Source organism: Ambystoma mexicanum, chromosome 8 (assembly GCF_040938575.1).
Source record: "Ambystoma mexicanum isolate Mex_15411 chromosome 8, UKY_AmexF1_1, whole genome shotgun sequence".
Lineage (NCBI taxonomy): Eukaryota > Metazoa > Chordata > Amphibia > Caudata > Ambystomatidae > Ambystoma > Ambystoma mexicanum.
The window spans coordinates 1,197,919,207-1,197,938,562 of NC_090929.1; the positions used below are offsets into that span (position 1 = coordinate 1,197,919,207).

General features: G+C 45.4%; 1 protein-coding gene across 1 annotated transcript in view; it reads left to right on the forward strand.

The window, feature by feature from the left end:
* Window positions 1-19,356, forward strand: part of ASAH2 (N-acylsphingosine amidohydrolase 2) — a 475,375-nt gene that overhangs the window by 150,185 nt on the left and 305,834 nt on the right. The window contains exons 8-9 of the mRNA XM_069612073.1: window positions 2,836-2,961; window positions 15,000-15,086. Coding sequence (XP_069468174.1) covers window positions 2,836-2,961; window positions 15,000-15,086 — 213 coding nt within the window. The remainder of the gene's footprint in view (window positions 1-2,835; window positions 2,962-14,999; window positions 15,087-19,356) is intronic.

Sequence of the window (19,356 nt, forward strand, 5' to 3'; positions counted from 1 at the left end):
GGATGGAAGAGCCATTCCACCGGTCCCAGGACTATCAGAGAGGTTTCGACACCATAAAAACATAACTTGCGAGTGCAACACACCTTGTTTACTTCAATCCAGCATGGCACACTGAAATCGTGATGGATGACAGCCCGGTGGGTCTAGGAGCCATCTTAGCACAACGTGAACGGCCGGAAGTACCAGCGAGTTTTGTCGTGGCGTACGCCAGCAGATCCTTTTCACCAACTGAGAGTGCATACTTACAAGCTGAGAAAGAGAGTTTGGTGGCAGTTTGGGCTTGCAAGTACTTCGAACATTTCGTTATAGGGAAATAATTCACCCTTATAACTGACCAGCAAGCCCTGTTCTCGCTATTTTGCACCTTGAGGACGAAGATGTCGCCCAAGATCGAGAGATGGGGCATTCTCCTTCAAGAGTATGACTATGAAATCATTCACAGACCCGGTGGAGACAACAACCCAGCGGACTACATTTCATGACACCCAACTGATAGTTAACAGCCACCGAGAGATGGTGACACAGAATGCCTTTGCTATGTCACTGAACAAGCCATGCCATCGGCCCTTACCATAGATGACCTCACGCAAGCATTGCAGGCTGACCTGTCCATCATTTGGGCCAAAGAGCTGACCATCACCAACAGGTGGAAGAACTACAGGAGATTGCTACACAGACACAACGGGGTAAACTGGCAGGAGATGGACTGTCTATCGAAGATACACACAGAACTCACTGTGTCAGAGCAAGGAATACTGTTGATAGGATGCTGCATCATCATACCAGGAGCCCTGCAAAGGGGATTGGTGAGGCTGGCCCATGAAGGTCACTGAGTTGTGGAGGCGACAAAGAATATGCTCAGACGAACAGTGTGGTTCCCATGTATGGACGCCAAGGTAGAGTATGCACTCAGGAAATGTCTTCCATTTCAATTTCCATCAAAGAGTGACCCGCCACTTCCGATGCAATAAATGCAAATCCCTGAGAAGGTATGGCACAACATTGCAATGGATTTTTATAGACCGTTAGAGTCAGGAGTCCACCTGCTCGTAATCGTGGATGAATTCTCGAGGTTCCCAGTCGTGAAGAATACACCATCCACGGCGTTCGCTGACATGATAGTGATCATCAACAGCATTTTCAGTGAGTGGGGTATTCCTGCAACAGTAAAGATGGACAATGGGGTGCAATTCATGAGTTCCACAGATTCACAAAACATCTGGGGTTCACACACCAGTGGATAACACCACTGTGGTCCCAGGCAAATGGCATGGCGGAACGATTCATGTCGTCCATAAAGAGGACAATAGAGAAAGCTACAATAGAGGGCATGTCGATCCAGCAGGCCCTGTGCCATATGCTGCGGCACTACAGGAACAACACACACACCTTGACGGGAGTGCCACCCGGTGAACTGATGAGAGCGTACCATGCCAAGATTCGACTCCCCCAAGGAGAAGAGATGCCTAGAATCATGTCAGAAGAGAGAGCTGCTCTAGAGGTGGGAGTGAGGGAGAGAGACGCCAGAGTGAAGGAGTTAAACAAAGGAAAGGACTGACTGGGCTCGGAAAGTGAGAGTCAAGGAGTTCGGAGATGTGGGGATGTAGTGCTTGTGAAACAGCAAACACAGAGAAAGACAGACGCCAGGTATGAGAGCACGCTGTTGAGTATAAAAGAAGTAAATGCGACGATGAGCACTGCCAACAACCTCCAGAAAGAAGTGACCTCAATGCATCGTTCTTCAAGAACCTAATACCGGACAAGACCCCAGTGGAGGACAGCACCCAAGCCCGGGAGCCAAGAGTGCAGGAAGTGGAAGAGGGAGAAGAAGAAGAAATAATGCAAGAGTAGGCGGAAAGGGGAGACAGCATGGAGTCCGGAGGTCGACCCCAGAGAACCATTAAACGACTGTACTGACTCGTTGAAGATGGGTAACATGGACATAAGGAGATATGTCAGGGCAGGCGTTGTGAGGTAAAACGTGAGCGGGCCCTTTAAGGGGGACGCGGGCAAAGTGAGGAATAGCACTCGCCTCAGGGTGGAAGAGGCAGAGTTAAATAAAGGTTGAATTGGCACGATCCTCTTTGGGTCCCAGACCTTAATATCAATTTCTTACTTTAAAAGGAGCGTTTGTAACATTAAGGAGTAACTTCATGATTTCAACACACATCCTGGATTTAATTGTCTCTTGTTGCCAAGCAACTAGACCACTACAGCAACAACTGTAGCCCCTTGGTATTTAAAAGAGAATAGTTCAGGAGTAGAGGTAGTCACCCTCAACTTTATTGGGGTGGCAGTTAGAGGCATTCAAATATGTGCCTCCGATGCTTGAGCATTTGAAACTGCCGTGATAGCAGTGGTAAGAGCGGTCGTAATGATTGGCGGAATTACTGCCTGTGGTATATTGAACACGAGGATGGGAAGTAACCCTAACGCTAAATGAGGCGATAATGCTTTTTTAAACAGTATGGCAGTGTGTCGATATTGGCGGAGCTCGTATTAAGGCCCCGTATGTTTATCGGTGCCAGTAGTCACTCCTCGGGCTCTAATGCAGTCAGTAAATGCATGCTGACAGTACATCATTGCAATGCCGTTTTCATAAAATGGAAGGCTTTTAAACATAGGCCCTGAAACAGGTCAGTCAGCAGATCTGTCTGTGTGATTTCTTCAGCCATGCTTAAAATATTATGTCAGAATGTGCGTGCTGTCTTACACCGTTTATGAATATGGACGTAACTTGTCTAGACCCAAAGCATAAACGAATGGTTGGACAAATTAATCTGGAGCGCGTTTTATGTTGACATTGTAGAATTTGTTTTGTTCTTAATTTTTCAGGGGCCATTTGTAGCAGCGTTTGCTTCCTCAAACCTCGGAGACGTGTCACCTAACACCAATGGCCCACTCTGCACAGTCACAGGGCAGTCCTGCGACAATCCTACCAGTACCTGCCCAAATGGTGGGGTAAGAAACCTTGCGTGTATTGCGCGTGTGTTTGTATCTCTGCATCTCAAGTTAAGTTTCACATGATAGTACAGGGCACAGTGGTAAAAGCCGTTCGTTTTGATGTATGTGTTTAACCTTTCACCCAATGTCCCCCAAATCATGCTAGGTAAACCAATAAAACATTGACTCACTATCTTAATGGTGCCACCCTCACTCCAATGGGCGCGAAGGCTGGTGGCATAAAGCTGCCATGCTCCATGCCACTCCCACTTGTTGTTAATTCAAATGTCGCCGGCTAGTTCGACCACTGGAGGCACTCTGTGGAGCCTGTGCTTTCAATTGTGTTCCCTGTACCCTCTTTTTGGCCCCATGAGCAGTGCTTTAAGTGGCATGTGAAATGGAGGGCAGGGCTCTATAAAGGGCCATAGCCTAAAAGGGGGCACGGGCGATGTAACGCAGGCCAAGATGTATTCCTAAACGCAACTTAAATCTTCAACCAGCTACATTGGAGTATTAAGGCGAAAGCCTTGGTATCCAAGAAACTCACCGCCAGAATATCTCTGGCAGAGAGAAAGAACAAGTCAGACAGCAGAAGGCTTAGGGAAAGTGCCACCAACCCTGACCAGGCATTCCATTGCAGCAATCATCCCCATCTCCCTGCATATCTTACTTAAAGGGATGTATGGCGGGGGACAACGCCACTGTTATGGAAGAAAATGCGAGGCTGCTAGCAAGGCCTTTATTTCTTAAAGACTGAAGCTCTGGCACATCATCAGGCTTTAGGAAAAAAAGCCTTAGCTTCTAGCGGCCTCACCTTTTCTTCAATAATGGTGGTGCTGCCCCACACATCTCTTTGTCAAAGGGATGCCTGGAGGGCGCTGGTGCCACAATTATGGAAGAAAAGGTATTTTTTTCTAAAGCCTTAGCCCCTCGTGGCCTCATCAGCTGGGGCTACCAGGGCATTTGGGGAGCAACAACAGTGCCTTGTCGCAAAAAAAAGAAAATTCAGAGAGTGCCCTGTCTAGCCCCATTTCCCCTTCTCAGAGGTATCAGCCCCTTCCATGTCCCCTTCCCTGAGCCTCACTTACCTTGTCTATGGACTCTGCCGTGCCACGTCCGTGCCATGTCTTCCCGCATGCGTTGTACTGATGGTGTCATTGCCAGTGCGGTATGACCCTCTGCGTCCTCCGATTGGTGTTTTGTGTGCTGCTGTGTAACAGGTGGCCTGGAGACGTAGACCTACTATGAAAACATAAGAGACTCCAAATGCACCCTTGTTGATGACAATAGTATGGTCATGGCAGAGGTAGATCACAAACTTGCAAGTGAATTAAACTGTGAAAAAAAGAAGTGTAATGAAACGTACACTGTAGGGTATTTTGTGTAAATTTGGGGCCTAGCGGTATTTTCTTACCGCCAAAAACAAAGGTAATTTAGCAATGACTACTCCTTGCATTTAGATTGGGTTTGGCTTTATGGTGGTATAGTGACTATGCATTATTTCAGTACACAGATACATTTTGTTGGTATGCATTTTGTTGTGGTATAGTGGTGAGCATAGCTTTCTTTTCTATTTGTGGCCCTAATATACAAAACCCCTTTCTTCTTGCTTGGTCTGTTCGTGTGATCACTAGAGGCCTCGGACCTACATTTATTGATACCACAATTTTGACATATAGCGTTCACAAACCCCTGTGGTATTATCACTAATTTATTTACATTAATGAGATTATATTTCCAGAGGCCTCTCTCTGCTGATTCATGTACGCTCAGCAGACTATTGTATTATATTCCACTCAGAAGCCACACACACATACCCTGAGTAAAATCCCGCACACAACTATTTATAAATGCTAATGACATTACTTCATCTGTATAGGAAATTTGACACGTATATACCTAACAACCTCCCCTTTTCTTGTATGGTATGGTTTAAATGCACCAAAGAAAAACAGAAGCAAAAACACCCTTACACAGGCGGTGTGTTATGATAGTTTCATTTCAAAATAGTACATTACCAGCTTTGCGAGGCAGTCCTTTCTAAAATAAGCAGAAGAGAAACAAATGCAATAATACAACACATTTCATTTTACATTTGCAACAATGAAAAGAACAGTACATCAATATGACAGCATTTAGATGGCAACATTATAATGTGACATTTAAACACGGTGATTCCCTAGCGATATCTTTCCTGCCTGAAAAAGACTTCATTCACACGACACTCCCTCAAATTTTACGTGATAATTACCAGTTGTTTGTAGCTTTTCCACACGCGAAATCTCCTGGCTTGTCGCCTCCAAGAAGTGACCCAGGGCTGCCCTCGTAAGCTTGCACTCTGAAGAGCACGGCAGAAACACCCAGTGTTCCCAGCCTGTGCCAAGTGAGACCAAAATAGCCAGTCTCTGAAGGGCAGGGGTCCAGCTCCTCACAGCAGCCCAGCAAATGTGACCTCACTGCAGCTCCGCAAAATGTCTTCTTCCCTTCATTCTCTCAGAGCTACCCCAAGAAACCTCTGTTACATCCCCCAGGCTTACGTGTCACCAATCAAATTCACAATATCATATCCTCCTCCCTCAACAATAGCTCACTTTTACAGTAGGCAACCGTATCTAACTGATTTCCTGGTATGCAGAGTGATTTCCTGCAAAGACAGTGAACAGAGCAAAGAAAAAAAAAATCTAAATACACGTTTAAAAAATGAATCTCAGCCTGCCTCATTTTTCCACATGGAGAACACATTATAATGTTAATGAGTTAGAATCGGTGTTAGTATTTGTTAATTAAGTCAGTCAATCAGATAGCCAATGTGGTCTCCTGTGAATGAGGCATTTCAAGTGAGAGAAAAAAAAATGGTGTGCTTTTAAAATCTGTAGACTGTCTTCATTTGCATATCCATATGTTATACTGGCGACATCTGGCTGGCTATGTGTGCCACATTATAGCAATAATGTAATCCCATGCAGTGACGCTGGACTCCAAAACACACTGAATTATACTACAACACCCAATGAGCGCATTTATACTTATGTATTAGTCGATGATTGACTTTAGTGAAGGCTGTGACTGTGCAACAATAGCGTCCATACTCTAGATCATAACAACCTCACTAACTTTCAATACCATTCCATGAAAGGAGCTGTCACAATATATTATACGTCACAAGCAAGTCAGGGATCTCCTTCCCCTGCAATGAACGTGGCTCACAATATAACGCTATTTATTATCACACCAAAGATTCTTTTTAACGAGGCCTCCAACCCGTTTCACACCCAACCTCCACCAGCACCCCTTGTCACAATAGACCAGGAACCAGGCCGGTGTGTTGTCAATGAATACTTTATTAATTTATTATTTTAATATCAAATCAGAACAAATAGATTACAGCATCCACTAATGTTGTGGCAACACAAATGCACCGACATCTAGAAAGTAACCAGGTCAAGATATACAGTGATGCTACTCCTATTTTTATGAAAAGCAAGACAAAACAATTACACTCAAAATGATTGCATAAAGGTTAAATACTCCCCACTGCAACACTTCACCCCACACAACAATTGGATTGAATCCCTTTGAATGGAAGGCAGTTGCAGGGGTAGGAATACAATGGACAAATCGGTTTTGGGGTGGTGCCCACAGACACAAGATGGGGAACCAGCAAAGAGGGGGGACATTTATTTTTGGAGTACAATGGAAACATGGGTTTTCTATGATTTGATACTTCTGCTATGGAACAGCACAAAAGGGTACTTCGGACTACTTACACTAGAAGACATATAGGGCTTCAAAACAGACTAGCTGGCACACAATAGTAAACTCGATTTGTATACATGCAATATATGAACAAAATAATAAGGGAATGCAATTGTAAATCCGTTAACATAAGACAGTAGGGGGAAGAGGGATAGGTCAGGAAAAAAGAGTGTGGAGTCAAAGATAACCCCCAGGTTTTTAGCCTTGCAGGTGGGAGCAGGAAGAGGGCCAAGAGAGGGCGGCCAGAGAGCTGCAGGAAAGGAGGGAGTGGGTGTGCCTATGAGGAGAATCTCAGTCTTACTGGCATTAAGGCAGTGGTCATTGGTGGCACACCACTCCTGGATAGCAGGCAGACAGTCAGAGATGAGGGATGGGGAAGAGGTGGTCGAAGGTAGCCTGAAAATGAGCTGAGTGTCATCTGCATAGCACTGAAAGTTGGGGCAGAGAGTGGCAATGCGGTGGGAAAGGAGTGCCAGGTATTGGTTGAACAGCCAGGGAGAGAGATTAGACCTCTGGGGGACACCACAGGTAGAGAAAAAGATAGCAGAGAGGAAGGACCCAAGTTGGATCTGGGAGGGTCAGTCAGAGAGGAAGGAAGTCAGCCACACCAGGGCCTGACTGGTGATAACTATGTTATCACAAGACACTTTAGCAGTATGGCATGGTTGACAGTGTCAAAGGCAGAAGAGAGATCAAGCAAGATGAGGACACAGGGGGTGTTAGAGTCAAGGTTTGAGAGCAGGTCTTCACGGATGTTCAGGAGAGCAGTTTTCATGCTTCTGGCAGCTCTGAAGCCAGACTGATGGTCATGGAGATAACCAACAGATTCAGTGTGGAGATTAAGCTGAGAGATGGCAGTTTCTTCAGGAGCTTGCAAAGGAAGGGAGTGATGGAGATTGGGCGATAGTTAGCCGGGCAGGAGGGATTGGCAGAGGGTTTCTTAAGAAGAGGGTGCACAAGGGAGTGCTTCAGGAGGGAAGGGAAGACTCCAGTGGCGAAGGAGTGGTTGCAGAAGTCAGCCAGGGCAGGGGTAAGGGTGTCAATGTGGTCCTTGATGGTTTTGGAGGAACAGGGGTGAACATCTTTTGGTGAGACTTTCATAGATCGGACTTGTCTGGAAACCTCGTCTGTGGAGAACAGGGGAAAGGCGGAGAAGGAGGGAGGAGAGGTGGCTGCAGAAGGGCCAGAGGAAGAGCAGGGAGTATAGGGAGGGAGGGGAGAGGAGGAGAGTGAGGACAGGATTTCCTGAGTTTTAGAGATGAAGTGAGAAGCCAGTGCCATGCAGTGGGCCTGGAAAGGGACAGGAGAGGTAGAGACTGCAGCAGGATTGACCAGTTCCTTGTAGATTTTAAAGTGTTCAGCCGAGTTATTAGATGCCGACGTGGGCTTGAATATGAGCTCTCTTCTTGGTGAGGACAGAGAGACGGTATTGCCTTTGGAGCAGGCAGCAGGCCAATTTGTCAGAGGATGTACAAGAAGCACGCCATTTCCTCTCAGCCACCCTGCACTTGCGTTTAAGGATGACGAGGTCTGAGTCGTACCAGGAGTTGCACTTGGCTTTGGGCTTCAGACTGATCCTCATGACAGGGACAAGGATATCAAGAGTATCAAATATAGCAGAGTGGAGCGAGGAGAGGGCTGTATCAGGGTGAGAATCAGCCAAAGAGGGAGAGGGGGGTGAGAAAGTGGCAGCGAAAGCCTCAACTGATACGCGTGGGTGGCAGTGATGGAGGTGGCTTGGCCTGTGGGGTAGAGAGGGTGAGATGGGAAGAAAGAAAGTGATCACTCCAGGTGAGAGGAGTGGTGAGACGGACAGAAAGGGGAAGATCTGAGGAGATCAGAACATCCAGAGTGTGCCCTGCAGAGTGAGTCAGGCCAGAGGGGAGAATAGTGAGTGAGAGAGAGTCGCAGAGGTTGTGAAAGAGTCCAGAGGGAGGACAGGAGGCATCCAAGTGGATGTTGAAGTCTCCAAGAAGGAGGAGTTGAGTGGTCGAGGCCAGGAGTGAGGAGGAGAGATCCGCCCACTCAGAGAGGAAGGAGGAAATCTGACCAGGTGGCCGATAGATAGTAGCCACAGTAAGGGAATGGCTATGGGAGAGAGAGATCCTGCAGATGAGGCATTCAAAAGAGGAGTAGGCCTGCGTAGGGATGACAGAGGCAGGAATCCACTCGGGGAAGATCAGGGCTACACCCCCTCTGGAGCTGTTGGACCTGGGCGCAGAGAGGATCTTGTAGCCATCAGGGAGGAGCATGTCAAAGCTTGTGACAGAGCTGGCCGTGAACCATGCCTCGGTGAGACCGAGGACATCAAGGTCAAGTTCTTCCAGAAGGCAGCAGATGTCGGAGGAGTGTTTGACTGCTGAGCGAGAGTTAAGAGTGGCACTGTGGAGAAGGCTGCCAACCTTGAAGGACTTCCGGGGAGGGGTACAGGTCAGAGGTACGCCCTGCGCAGGTGTGGAAGGAGCCCGAAGGAGGGCAGAGAGGGAATCAGAGGGCTGGTTAGCCGGAGAGGAGGCAGCGAGGGGGAGGCGAGGAGGGCGTGGCGGGGGGAGAGGGGACAGCAGGAGAAGAAAGGAAATTGATGAGGCGTGGGAAGCATCGATCAAAGAGGTGAAGGTTGGCCTGAGGGCCTTGGACCAGGACAGTCGCATTAGAATAAACATTAATGAAGACCTTAGAGGAATGGAAGGAGGCCAGGAGAGCATCCCACCGGGTGCCACCATTTATGGGAGAAGAAGAGAAAGGAGAGAGCACATAAACCATATCTAGGGTCCATAGGTCTGGCGAGGGAATGACAAAGAGGATGTCAGTGAGACTTTCCTTGGAGGAGGCACTGGTATAGGTGTCAGCGATAGGGAGGCCTGGGTTGGAGACCAGGATATCCTTTGTAAACTTCTTCCTACCAGATTTCGTGAGGAAAGCAGGATAGTCAATAGAGAAGCCGTTAGAAAAGATAGGAGAGACAGAGAGCACCATAGAGTAGGAGAGGAGAGGAGGGGGTGAAAGGGAGTGGGGAACACTAGGAAGGGACACCTGTCAGGGTGTAGGCAGACGAGACAGCGAGAGCCAAGAGGGTTGAGCAATAGGACAAGACGACAACACTCAGGATTAAGGAACTATCCAAATGCACATTTAAGACAGTGGAAAAACCTCCTAAATTTGAGAATCCTGAATAGAGGGAGAAAGGCCTAGGTTTCACAATGCAATTTTAAATGTTGATACAGTGCAAATTAAACAACAGGGGAAAAAACCACCTAAGTTTGAGAATCCTGAATAGAGGGATAAAGGCCTAGGTTTCACAACGCAATTTTAAATATTGATACAGTGCAAATTAAACAACAGGGGAAAAAAACCACCTGAGTTTGCGAATCCTGAATAGAGGGGGAAAGGCATAGGTTTCACAATGCAATTTTAAATATTGATACAGTGCAAATTAAACAACAGGGGAAAAAACCACCTAAGTTTGAGAATCCTGAATAGAGGGAGAAAGGCCTAGGTTTCACAATGCAATTTTAAATATTGATACAGTGCAAATTAAACAACAGGGGAAAAAACCACCTAAGTTTGAGAATCCCGAATAGAGGGAGAAAGGCCTAGGTTTCACAATGCAATTTTAAATATTGATACAGTGCAAATTAAACAACAGGGAGGAAAAACCACCTAGGTTTGAGAATCCTGATTAGAGGGAGAAAGGCCTAGGTTTCACAATGCAATTTTAAATATTGATACAGTGCAAATTAAACAACAGGGGAAAAAACCACCTAAGTTTGAGAATCCTGAATAGAGGGAGAAAGGCCTAGGTTTCACAATGCAATACCCATCTGTAGGCGGACCGGGGTAAGCAGGGAAGTCAGAGGGATGATGACTGGCAACTGGCGTCCCCTGCGGGCACCTGCAGACACAACCAGGAGCCGCCTCTATGGGAGCCGCCCTTTGCCTAGTGGCCCTTAGCCACTCCACTAGGCAACCTTGAAATGGTCAAGGGTCCCCTCCCATCTGCTGTTCGATAGGTCCACAGACAATTTGAGTGTTCTGGGAAGCCAAGGGAGGATCACCCTTCCATCAACTAATTTAGACAAGGGGTCGGGTCTGGCTTTTGCACATGGAAATCTCATATTTTTACAAATGCCCTTCCTCATCATATTATGCCACATATGGCAGCATTTTTGGATACTACATATTTCAGCGAATAGCATAAACTTTGTTTGATGACTGTGCAACCTATTGCTAATAAGCTATAGTATTTCTTTGTTTACAACCATACTACATTATTGAAAAATCGGGCATTCAGTGGGCGGAATATTTATCATCTGTTACACATTCTCGCAGATTTTTATGGTTGTCACATTTATGCAGAGGTCACAATCCATGTTTTCCTTATAACTTTTGGTATGTTGGTGTCACGAAAATCTTTTTGGCCCAGATGCGGGTTTCTGACAGCTTCCCAGAAATCCGAACATGAATATTTTGGGTTTAAAATTATGGATATTACACGATGAAATTTATGTCTCCCAATTTACACAAAGGGAAATCAGCTTCCTCCTTAAACCTGCCCCCACACTCTCCCATGTGTGGCTGTGACATCAAGAGGGGTGCTGTGTTGAGATTAGCCCACATTCTACAAGCTTAAAAGGGCCAGTTGCCAGCCAAGGCAAGTTTTATGGGGCCTTAAGTGGTTTCTGGTCATAAAACCGGAAGTATTTCTCATCTCATTTCCCTGACAACGGGCTTGGACAAGCTAGTTTCACACTTGGGGGAATTGAAACTTAAGATTCCGGCCTTTCTCTGTTGAACAATATTTTACATTTAATCCAACCTTAGCAAATGCACCCAATCTGAACATGTACACCCTTGCACAGTGGTTACCTGCAAACAGTAATTACAGAAAGGCAACCTAAGGTATATTTAAAGACTTTAGCTCTACAAGTGAATACTTAAAATGTTGATGTTTAAAGCACAATTGTAATGTTACTGAAGAAGGTTCCAAACGTGAAACCTTTCATCCTGCTATAGTTTCACAATTCTTGTTTCCAATGGTGATGGGTTCATGATGGACAAAACGTTCAGTTCCTTTATTACACTTTTGCACCTATTTTGAAGTGCATGGGCCTAATTATGACCCTGCCAGTCCGGGAACAACGGTGGCGGTAAACAAGCTGCCACCGTTATTTCCGGACCGGCAAACTACGAGTTCTGCAGGCGGGTCGTTTTACTCCTGCCAGGTCTGACCTGGCAGTATTGATGCCACCCGCTTGCAGACGGAAATGGAAACACTGGCACCTTTAATTATGGTGCCGTTGTTTCCATGGTCCCCATCCCCATGGATTCCAATGGGGATGTAATGCCCCGGTAAATCCAGCAAGTCCGGAGGCGGTAATTTATTCCGGGTCCGGCGGCAGCCTGCCGGTTTTTCCCGCATGGCTACCGCCGAACTCGTAATGAGGCCCCATGTCTTAAATATGATGGGAAAAACAGATTTTCACATTTCCTTTCATATTTCTGCTGAGAGGTACACTGCTTCAGAGTAACTGTAGCTCACCATGCTGCCATCCCTTTTAGGGTTCTGTGGAATGTAGTTCTGGAGGGTATTATTTCAGCGTTCTCCTACTTTAGCAAATTATGCTATTTGTCTTTCCCTTTGATGAGGCAATGAACATTTTTAGGCATCTCCACGTTTTGATGCCTAAATTCGCTCCTTTTCGTTTGGCAAGGGCCTCATTTTGCACGTTACTCCAGCACAGGCCTTTTACTGAGGGGCATGTCCCCCACTGACTCCGGCCTTTAGTTATGGGGTTCAGGGCTATTTCCCCCCACAGAGCAAACACATTATTTCAGCCAGGCCATTCAGTTGCATTGCATCACGACTCAAAACATATTTGGTGAAACATAGCACAAAGAGCAAAGTTCAATGGGTGCAATGTGTAGAAAAAAACAGGTGCGGTAGATTAGTGATATGCTGCAGTGCACCACAGCCTAAAATCAGTAAATGAGCTTAAAACCACCTCCTTAGATTGGGTGGTGGAGGCAGAGGAACCAGGCCATTGCTCAGCAATCCTTCACAACATCTATGGACAGCTCCTAATACTCCATCTGAGGATATGGACTGCGTCATAGCTCCCCTGCCCACACGTTGGGATTACTTCTTGCCGACGTCTGCAACTTTTGGCTCTCCAGGTGTTTTGGACTACAAATCCAATGAGTCCTCACCATTGACTATGCTGGCTAGGGCTCATGGGAGTTGTATTCCAAAACATCTGGATAGCCAAAGGTTGCAGACTCCAGTTTATTAGCGGCATTACCATGCACAGATTAAAAACCAGAGGGACAGACTGTAATTAGGTACACATTGCACACTTTGGGCCTGATTTACAAAGCGTTTCCCATTTGAAAGCACTTGTAAAACAGGCCCAGTGCCTTTACATGCCTGATGGCTCTGTCTGCTTAGGGACTGCTCCCTTCAAGCCTGACCTGATAGCCCTAAGTTTAGGAAGCCTTCTTATTCCTGGGGAGGCTTCTCTGTTGCTACCCTTGATTTGGAACTGCCCGCCCTGCCATCCTTTACAGAGTATTTAAAAACCACCCCATTTATCATTGCGTTTAAGTTTTCAGCATTTCTGACTGTATTTGCGGGCTCATATTAAATGGGCCGGTGAAGAAAATGGGAGCGCAAAATGAAGGTGAATTGCTAATACAGCTCTATTTCCTGCTCAGCCCAATTTTCCTGGAGGAGAGGCACGGAGTGGAGCCAAGAGCTCCGCCCTTCTGACCTCCTCCTTCTTGTCACTGCACTTTGTTTTACACCTGCATGAGATTTTCATGCCGGTGTAAAAGGAACGGATTCCTATGCAACCCACCTCGATTTAACATCTGCTAAACAGCAAGAATCCATTAATCAACGCTGCTTGCAAAGTGTAATTTGCTGGCTGCATTTGTTAAACACTTAACACATTTTGTTAATACAGAAAACGTACAGTAAAAGAGAGGAGTGCGGGCGATATCACCTTTCATGTTTGCACTGCAATTTGTGAATGTTTAAAATGGTATGCAGGGGACCCAGCAGCATATAGGCTCTTTTTTGGCCGTCCCCTACATGCAATTTACATGTCATGTAAAATTACCCACTTTGCGTCTCACTTTCCCATTTTGATTTCTTGACAGTTGAATTTTTAGTTTTGCGTTTGACCTGTGCATTTTTGGATTGTGCTCAACAGTATTATGCCGTGAAGCATCTGCTATATAACTACATACATGTTAAAATAAATACATCAAATATTAAGAGGATTTAGCCAGAGCTGTGGTCTGCTGGATTATGAATTGGAGATGATAACTCCAGTGCCTTAGGCCTCATGTTTTATACATTGGTGGGAATTTTAAAACCCTGAAGTACGAACGTAAGGCATAAAAGGCAGGAGGTAGCCATGCACTCAGTGCATTTATGCCCAGGGCATTTTGCAGCCATTTGGATGGGAGAGTTGGGGCCCGAAACAGAGTTTAAAATTCGAGCGAATACTTCTCGAGTTACCGCCTCGAAGGGCACGTGCATGAGCCGATTCGATAGGAATGCACTCGAGATTCTGTCTGCAAAGCACCATTTGCATTTTTTACAACACAGAATGTAAAGTAAATAAGAAAAGGCAAATCACGTGTTTTTACTCTTTACTTGTGATTCCGTTTTGTAAGAGTTGGAAATTGCCTGCAGGCGGCCCGACAGCACGTAGCTACTGGAGCTGGTCACCCTCTGCATTCAATTTGCACTTCTTACAACATGATCCTCTGTGACTTTCTTTGAAACCCTCTGATCCCTTTGAAAATGCCTTGTGGATGTCCCATGATCTCAGTGAGCCCCGTTCACCCAGGACCTCGTTATAGAAAGAGGGCCCTAGTACCCTGAGCACCCGCTGCAAAGAGTCTGCAAATGACAAGACCCTACAGGGAGGTCCTGCACATTGAAATGGAACATGTGCAATATATGTTTATCTGCTGTTTGTCTTTCCGAGCCAGATCGCAATCCCTCTGGGAGGGAGGGCCAGGGAAAGACAGTAAGGGAGAGAGAGAGAGAGAGCAGAGGAAGAATAAGAGAGACAGCAATAAAGAAAGATAGAGAGACCTCGAAATAAAGGGAGTAGATAGAGTTTGGAGAAAGGGAAAGAGAATAACATCAGAGTGGCAGACAAAGGAGGGAAGGAATGAAAAACGTAAAGGAGGAAGGTAGAAAGAAGGGATGGAAGGAAAGTAACACATTCCCTGCTCCTCCTATACATTGCACTAACTGTGTTATGTCTCTTCCATGTCCTTTCTAGAATGAGATGTGTATTACCATGGGACCTGGCAGTGACATGTTTGAAAGCACGAAGATCATAGGACATAATATCTATTCGAAAGCGAAGGTAAGGGCTTGTCTTTGTAAATCAACTCTTTCTTTAAATGGGTTCTTGCTTTATCTGGACTACAGTTTTAAGAATGTTACTATTTCTGCCACTTTTGATGAAGTATATGTTATACATTTAACAAACATGACCATTAAGATTTAAAGTAGCCATGATGCTTTTAAAACATATGACAAAACTTGAAAAGCCTGTTTATTTTAATTCTCTATGTACTTACTTTTCAAGTTATATTTAAATACACGTGTACAGAGTTTGCAACTTCATATGTAACAATTTAAAAAATGTTTATTTTCGGGCCCTAAAATCCATCAGATCACAATGTCTACTGGTTGGACCCTAAACCTGGTTTTACATTTCATAAGAAAAACCACCCTTCAATCGAAGCAAAACACCTTTGATATCATATATAACACCTGTGACTACTTCTGTATATTTCGATATGACAATTTAAATCGTGTTTTAGCTATGGGGCCTGGTTTACAAAAGTCTTTTACAATGCACAATTTATTTATTTGTATTTATTTTTTACATTTATAACGCACGCAAAGCGGCCCGGGGGCATTGTGGCGCTGTTACAGCAAGCTTTCTTGGTTACATGAAAACAGCAGTATCGCCTATCTTTGTTTCTTCATTTCAGTGAACCTGATATAAGACAGTTGATGGTTACGTTGACATTGAAATCGTAGGCAAAGTTGCAAGGCAAAAAAACAAAAAAAACGAGGTCTCCACGGTTTCATGGTTACAGAGGAGACCGAGATACCTCAAGACATTCCTATAACTGCTATTTGCGTTGGTCTTGTGAGGTGGGGTGAGCTAATTGAAGAGCTTTGTTTTGAGTCCTTTGCAGAAGGATAAGTGAGAGGTCTCATTCCTTAAGGTCGTAGGGAGGGCATTCCAATATTTGGGAGCAAGGAATAGGAAGCTGGAGCCTCCCGCTTTGGCCTTTTGAAGGTAGGGACGTTAAGCTGATTGGAGTGGTGCAAACGTGTGGGTCTGGAAGAGGTGGCTCAGACTATTTTTTCGGAGCGATAGGAGGGTGCTGTGATTGAGAGGCACTTATGGGTTATGGCTAGGGTCTGGAACAGAATACGTTCTTTGACCGGGAGCCAGTGGGCATCATGCCTTGCGTGGGAAGTGTGCTCCCCTTTGGGAATGCTCTACGCTGCCCTGAACACATTATTTTGAATGATCTGTAGTCTGTTGAGATTTTTTGCTGAGGTGCCAGCAAAGAGGACGTCACAATAGTTTAGTTTTGCCTCAATGGTGGCTCTAGCTATGGAGAGGCAGTTTTGCATGGATAGGTAGGGTTTGACTGCATTGATCAATTTAGTCGTGAATGCTGCCGAAGAGGCAATAGCGCTAACTTGGCGTGTCATGGAGAGAGTGGAATCAATGTATACCCCAACCTTTTGAACTGCTGGCGAGACAGTGGTTCGGGTGTTGTCTATCTTAAAGGTGCTGTATTGTTTGTCAAGATTGTTAAGCATTTCCTTGGGGTCTAACAGGAGGATTTCGTTTTTAACCCTGTTGAGGCACAGTCCATTGGCTGCCATCCATGCTTGGATGGTGGCATAGGTTTTGTGCAGGGTCTCTGCGTCTTTTTCGTATGAGCCAGAGAGTGGGAGGAGGACCTGTGTGTCATTGGCATAGTTTGTGTATGCTATGCCAAGATTGTCTAACTTGTTGTAGAGGGGGGTAGGGTCAACATATTGTACAGTGTGGGTGAGGTGCAGGAGCCCTGTGGGACTCTGCAATGGATGGTGGTTGGTACCACGCAGGCCTGATCTGAGAACACTTTCATGGCTCTCCCTTCGAGTGAATTGGGCTGAATTCATGAGTTGTCTGCAGAGTGTTTTATGGTCGACAAGATCAAAAGCTGCAGACAAATCAAGAAGGAGGATCAAAGCTGGCTTGCCTTCGTGGGTGGACTGGCCAATAGGGAACTCTGGAGACTTCTCAGTAGACCTCTGCACACTGGGTCTCTTTTGTGTGGTATTTCCACATTTTCCCATAGGAAAAGGGTTGCACATGCTGAAATGTGTAATATGGGGCCACATTGAAATTACTTCCAGGTCCTCTTTTGGTTCCCAGTCCACCCTTGCTTGCCTTGGTCCATTATTTCCCCTGTTTGGTTTTTTAGATCTAGTAGGGCAGATTCTGTCCTGTGACCTGGGGGGAAGCCTGATTGGCCCTTGCTAGGATGCTGTTATTTTCCAGGAATTGTTGGATTTGGGTGTATGCAGCTTTGTCTAAAATGTTTAACAGGAATGGTACAGTGGTGATGGGTCTGTAATTATTAGGTGAGGCCGGGTCTAAGGATATATTTTTTTTTAAGAGTGGGTGAACCCAAGCCTCTTTAAGGCACAATGGGACAAGGCTGGATGCAAGGAAGGTAGCATTTATTAATTCTGTCAGGAATGGTGCTAGGGCGTCTGCGCAGTCCTGGATGAGGTTGGCCAGGCAGATATCACCCTAGAGGGCAATGGAATCGACTGCTTTTTTGAGTGTTAGATTATTTAGTTCTTCTAGAGGCATAGGGTCATTGGAGAATGGAGTCTTGAGGGCAGGGGCCTCTAGAAACGGTAGGAGCTTGTCCTTAGTTAGGTTATGTGCAATCCTGGCTAATGTTGGTGGTGAAGGAGTGCTAGGTTTAGTGGTTTGGGTGGCGCTGGGGATGGAGAAATGAATGAGGTGGTGGTCCGTCCAAGGGCATCGGGGGTTGGAGTTGATGTCGGCTGCGCAGTTGTGGTCCTCTACCCAGTCTCGGATACTTCCTTTTGAGTGAGTGGCGTTAGTGACTCTTTGCAGGAATTCCAGGTCCTTTAGCAATCCCATTGTAAAAAAACTTTGTAAACCAGGCAATGAGTCTCCTACCACTGCCTGCAATGGAAATGCCTTTCTCTCAACCTTTGGGTAAAATGCCACCCACCATATCCTTTGCTGTCCTTAATGGCTTTAACCTAACCTTTTCCCCTGCATGAGAGAAAGTAACAAAAGCCTAAGTTACGACCCACATGCCTGTCTGTGATTTTAATGACTACATTGCAAGAGCACAGACTCATCATCAGCAATGAAAGTTTTTTTGGTTTTCACCATAAAACGTACCACATCAAAATTGACGTACATTAAGTTATATCAGTTTGCACACATACAATCTCTAAAATCCAAAGGCTTTCTGGAGACCATTACAAACTTGCATAGATCCAATTTATACCAGTTGCTATTTGGCTATAGTAATCTCACTGGTATACTAATACATACACAAAAACAAAAATAAAACACACAAAAGCGAATCAAAGAAGTATTCATAACATGTATATGTAACATGCTCATTGCCTTGCTTTGTCTTTACTGTGTCATTCTGTACAAGTGCCGTGATAGCTTTGGGTTTGGGCGCTATATAAATGAAATACATAAATAAAAAAAATAAAAAAGTGCACATGAAATATCTTGGGGTATGTCACCTCCAAGGGTATGTCTTCCTACTTGTGCTTCTACTGCCTTCGTATCAGAGACCTGGGAACAGAGGGAATCCCATACAAGCAAGAGCGTATTTTAGATCAGTTCCACCCACCCCAGATCAAGTGAGTCTCTGAGTTCAGACACAGGTCATTGCATTTGCCTCATGCTATGTCATTTACTATGCCTAGTTGGCATATGTAGTGAAGGTTTGGGGATTGGGGGTAAACACATTTAATATTTGTGTGTAACACTTCATGCAGGATTCTTCTGTCTACTAAGCAAAGCAATGTTAGGTATAACACTGAATCTAAACTCATAGATCAGCCCAAGCGAGCTTGGAAACCCCAGATGGTCTTGGGAGACATAGACTCTGGGATACGGCCCTGAGCATGACGCTTATATAGAATGAAGCTTGCTTTGAATATCTTAGTTTGATGGGACTGCAAGAAGGTCAACTGAAGGATCTCCAGGGATGGTTCTTCCTTGTTAAACCAAGGTAAATCTCAAGCTCCCCAAAGTCTGACGTGCCCCCAATTTGCTTCCCCCATAAAATAAAACAAGAATTTGATGACACCATCAGCCACATAGTCTTAGTTTTAGGGCCATCTGCTCCTTAGGAAGGATTACAATAAACGTATTTACAAAGCCCACATTGGGCCATTTTGTAAAGTGTCGTAATTGCCACAAAAGTCTCTTCTTACTTGCCACAATGGAATTAACATGTTAGTTTCGCACAGAATCTATGTGATCAATGCGCTGCCGAAAATGTTGACAAAAAAAATGCAGATTACAAAAATAGCAAGGCGCA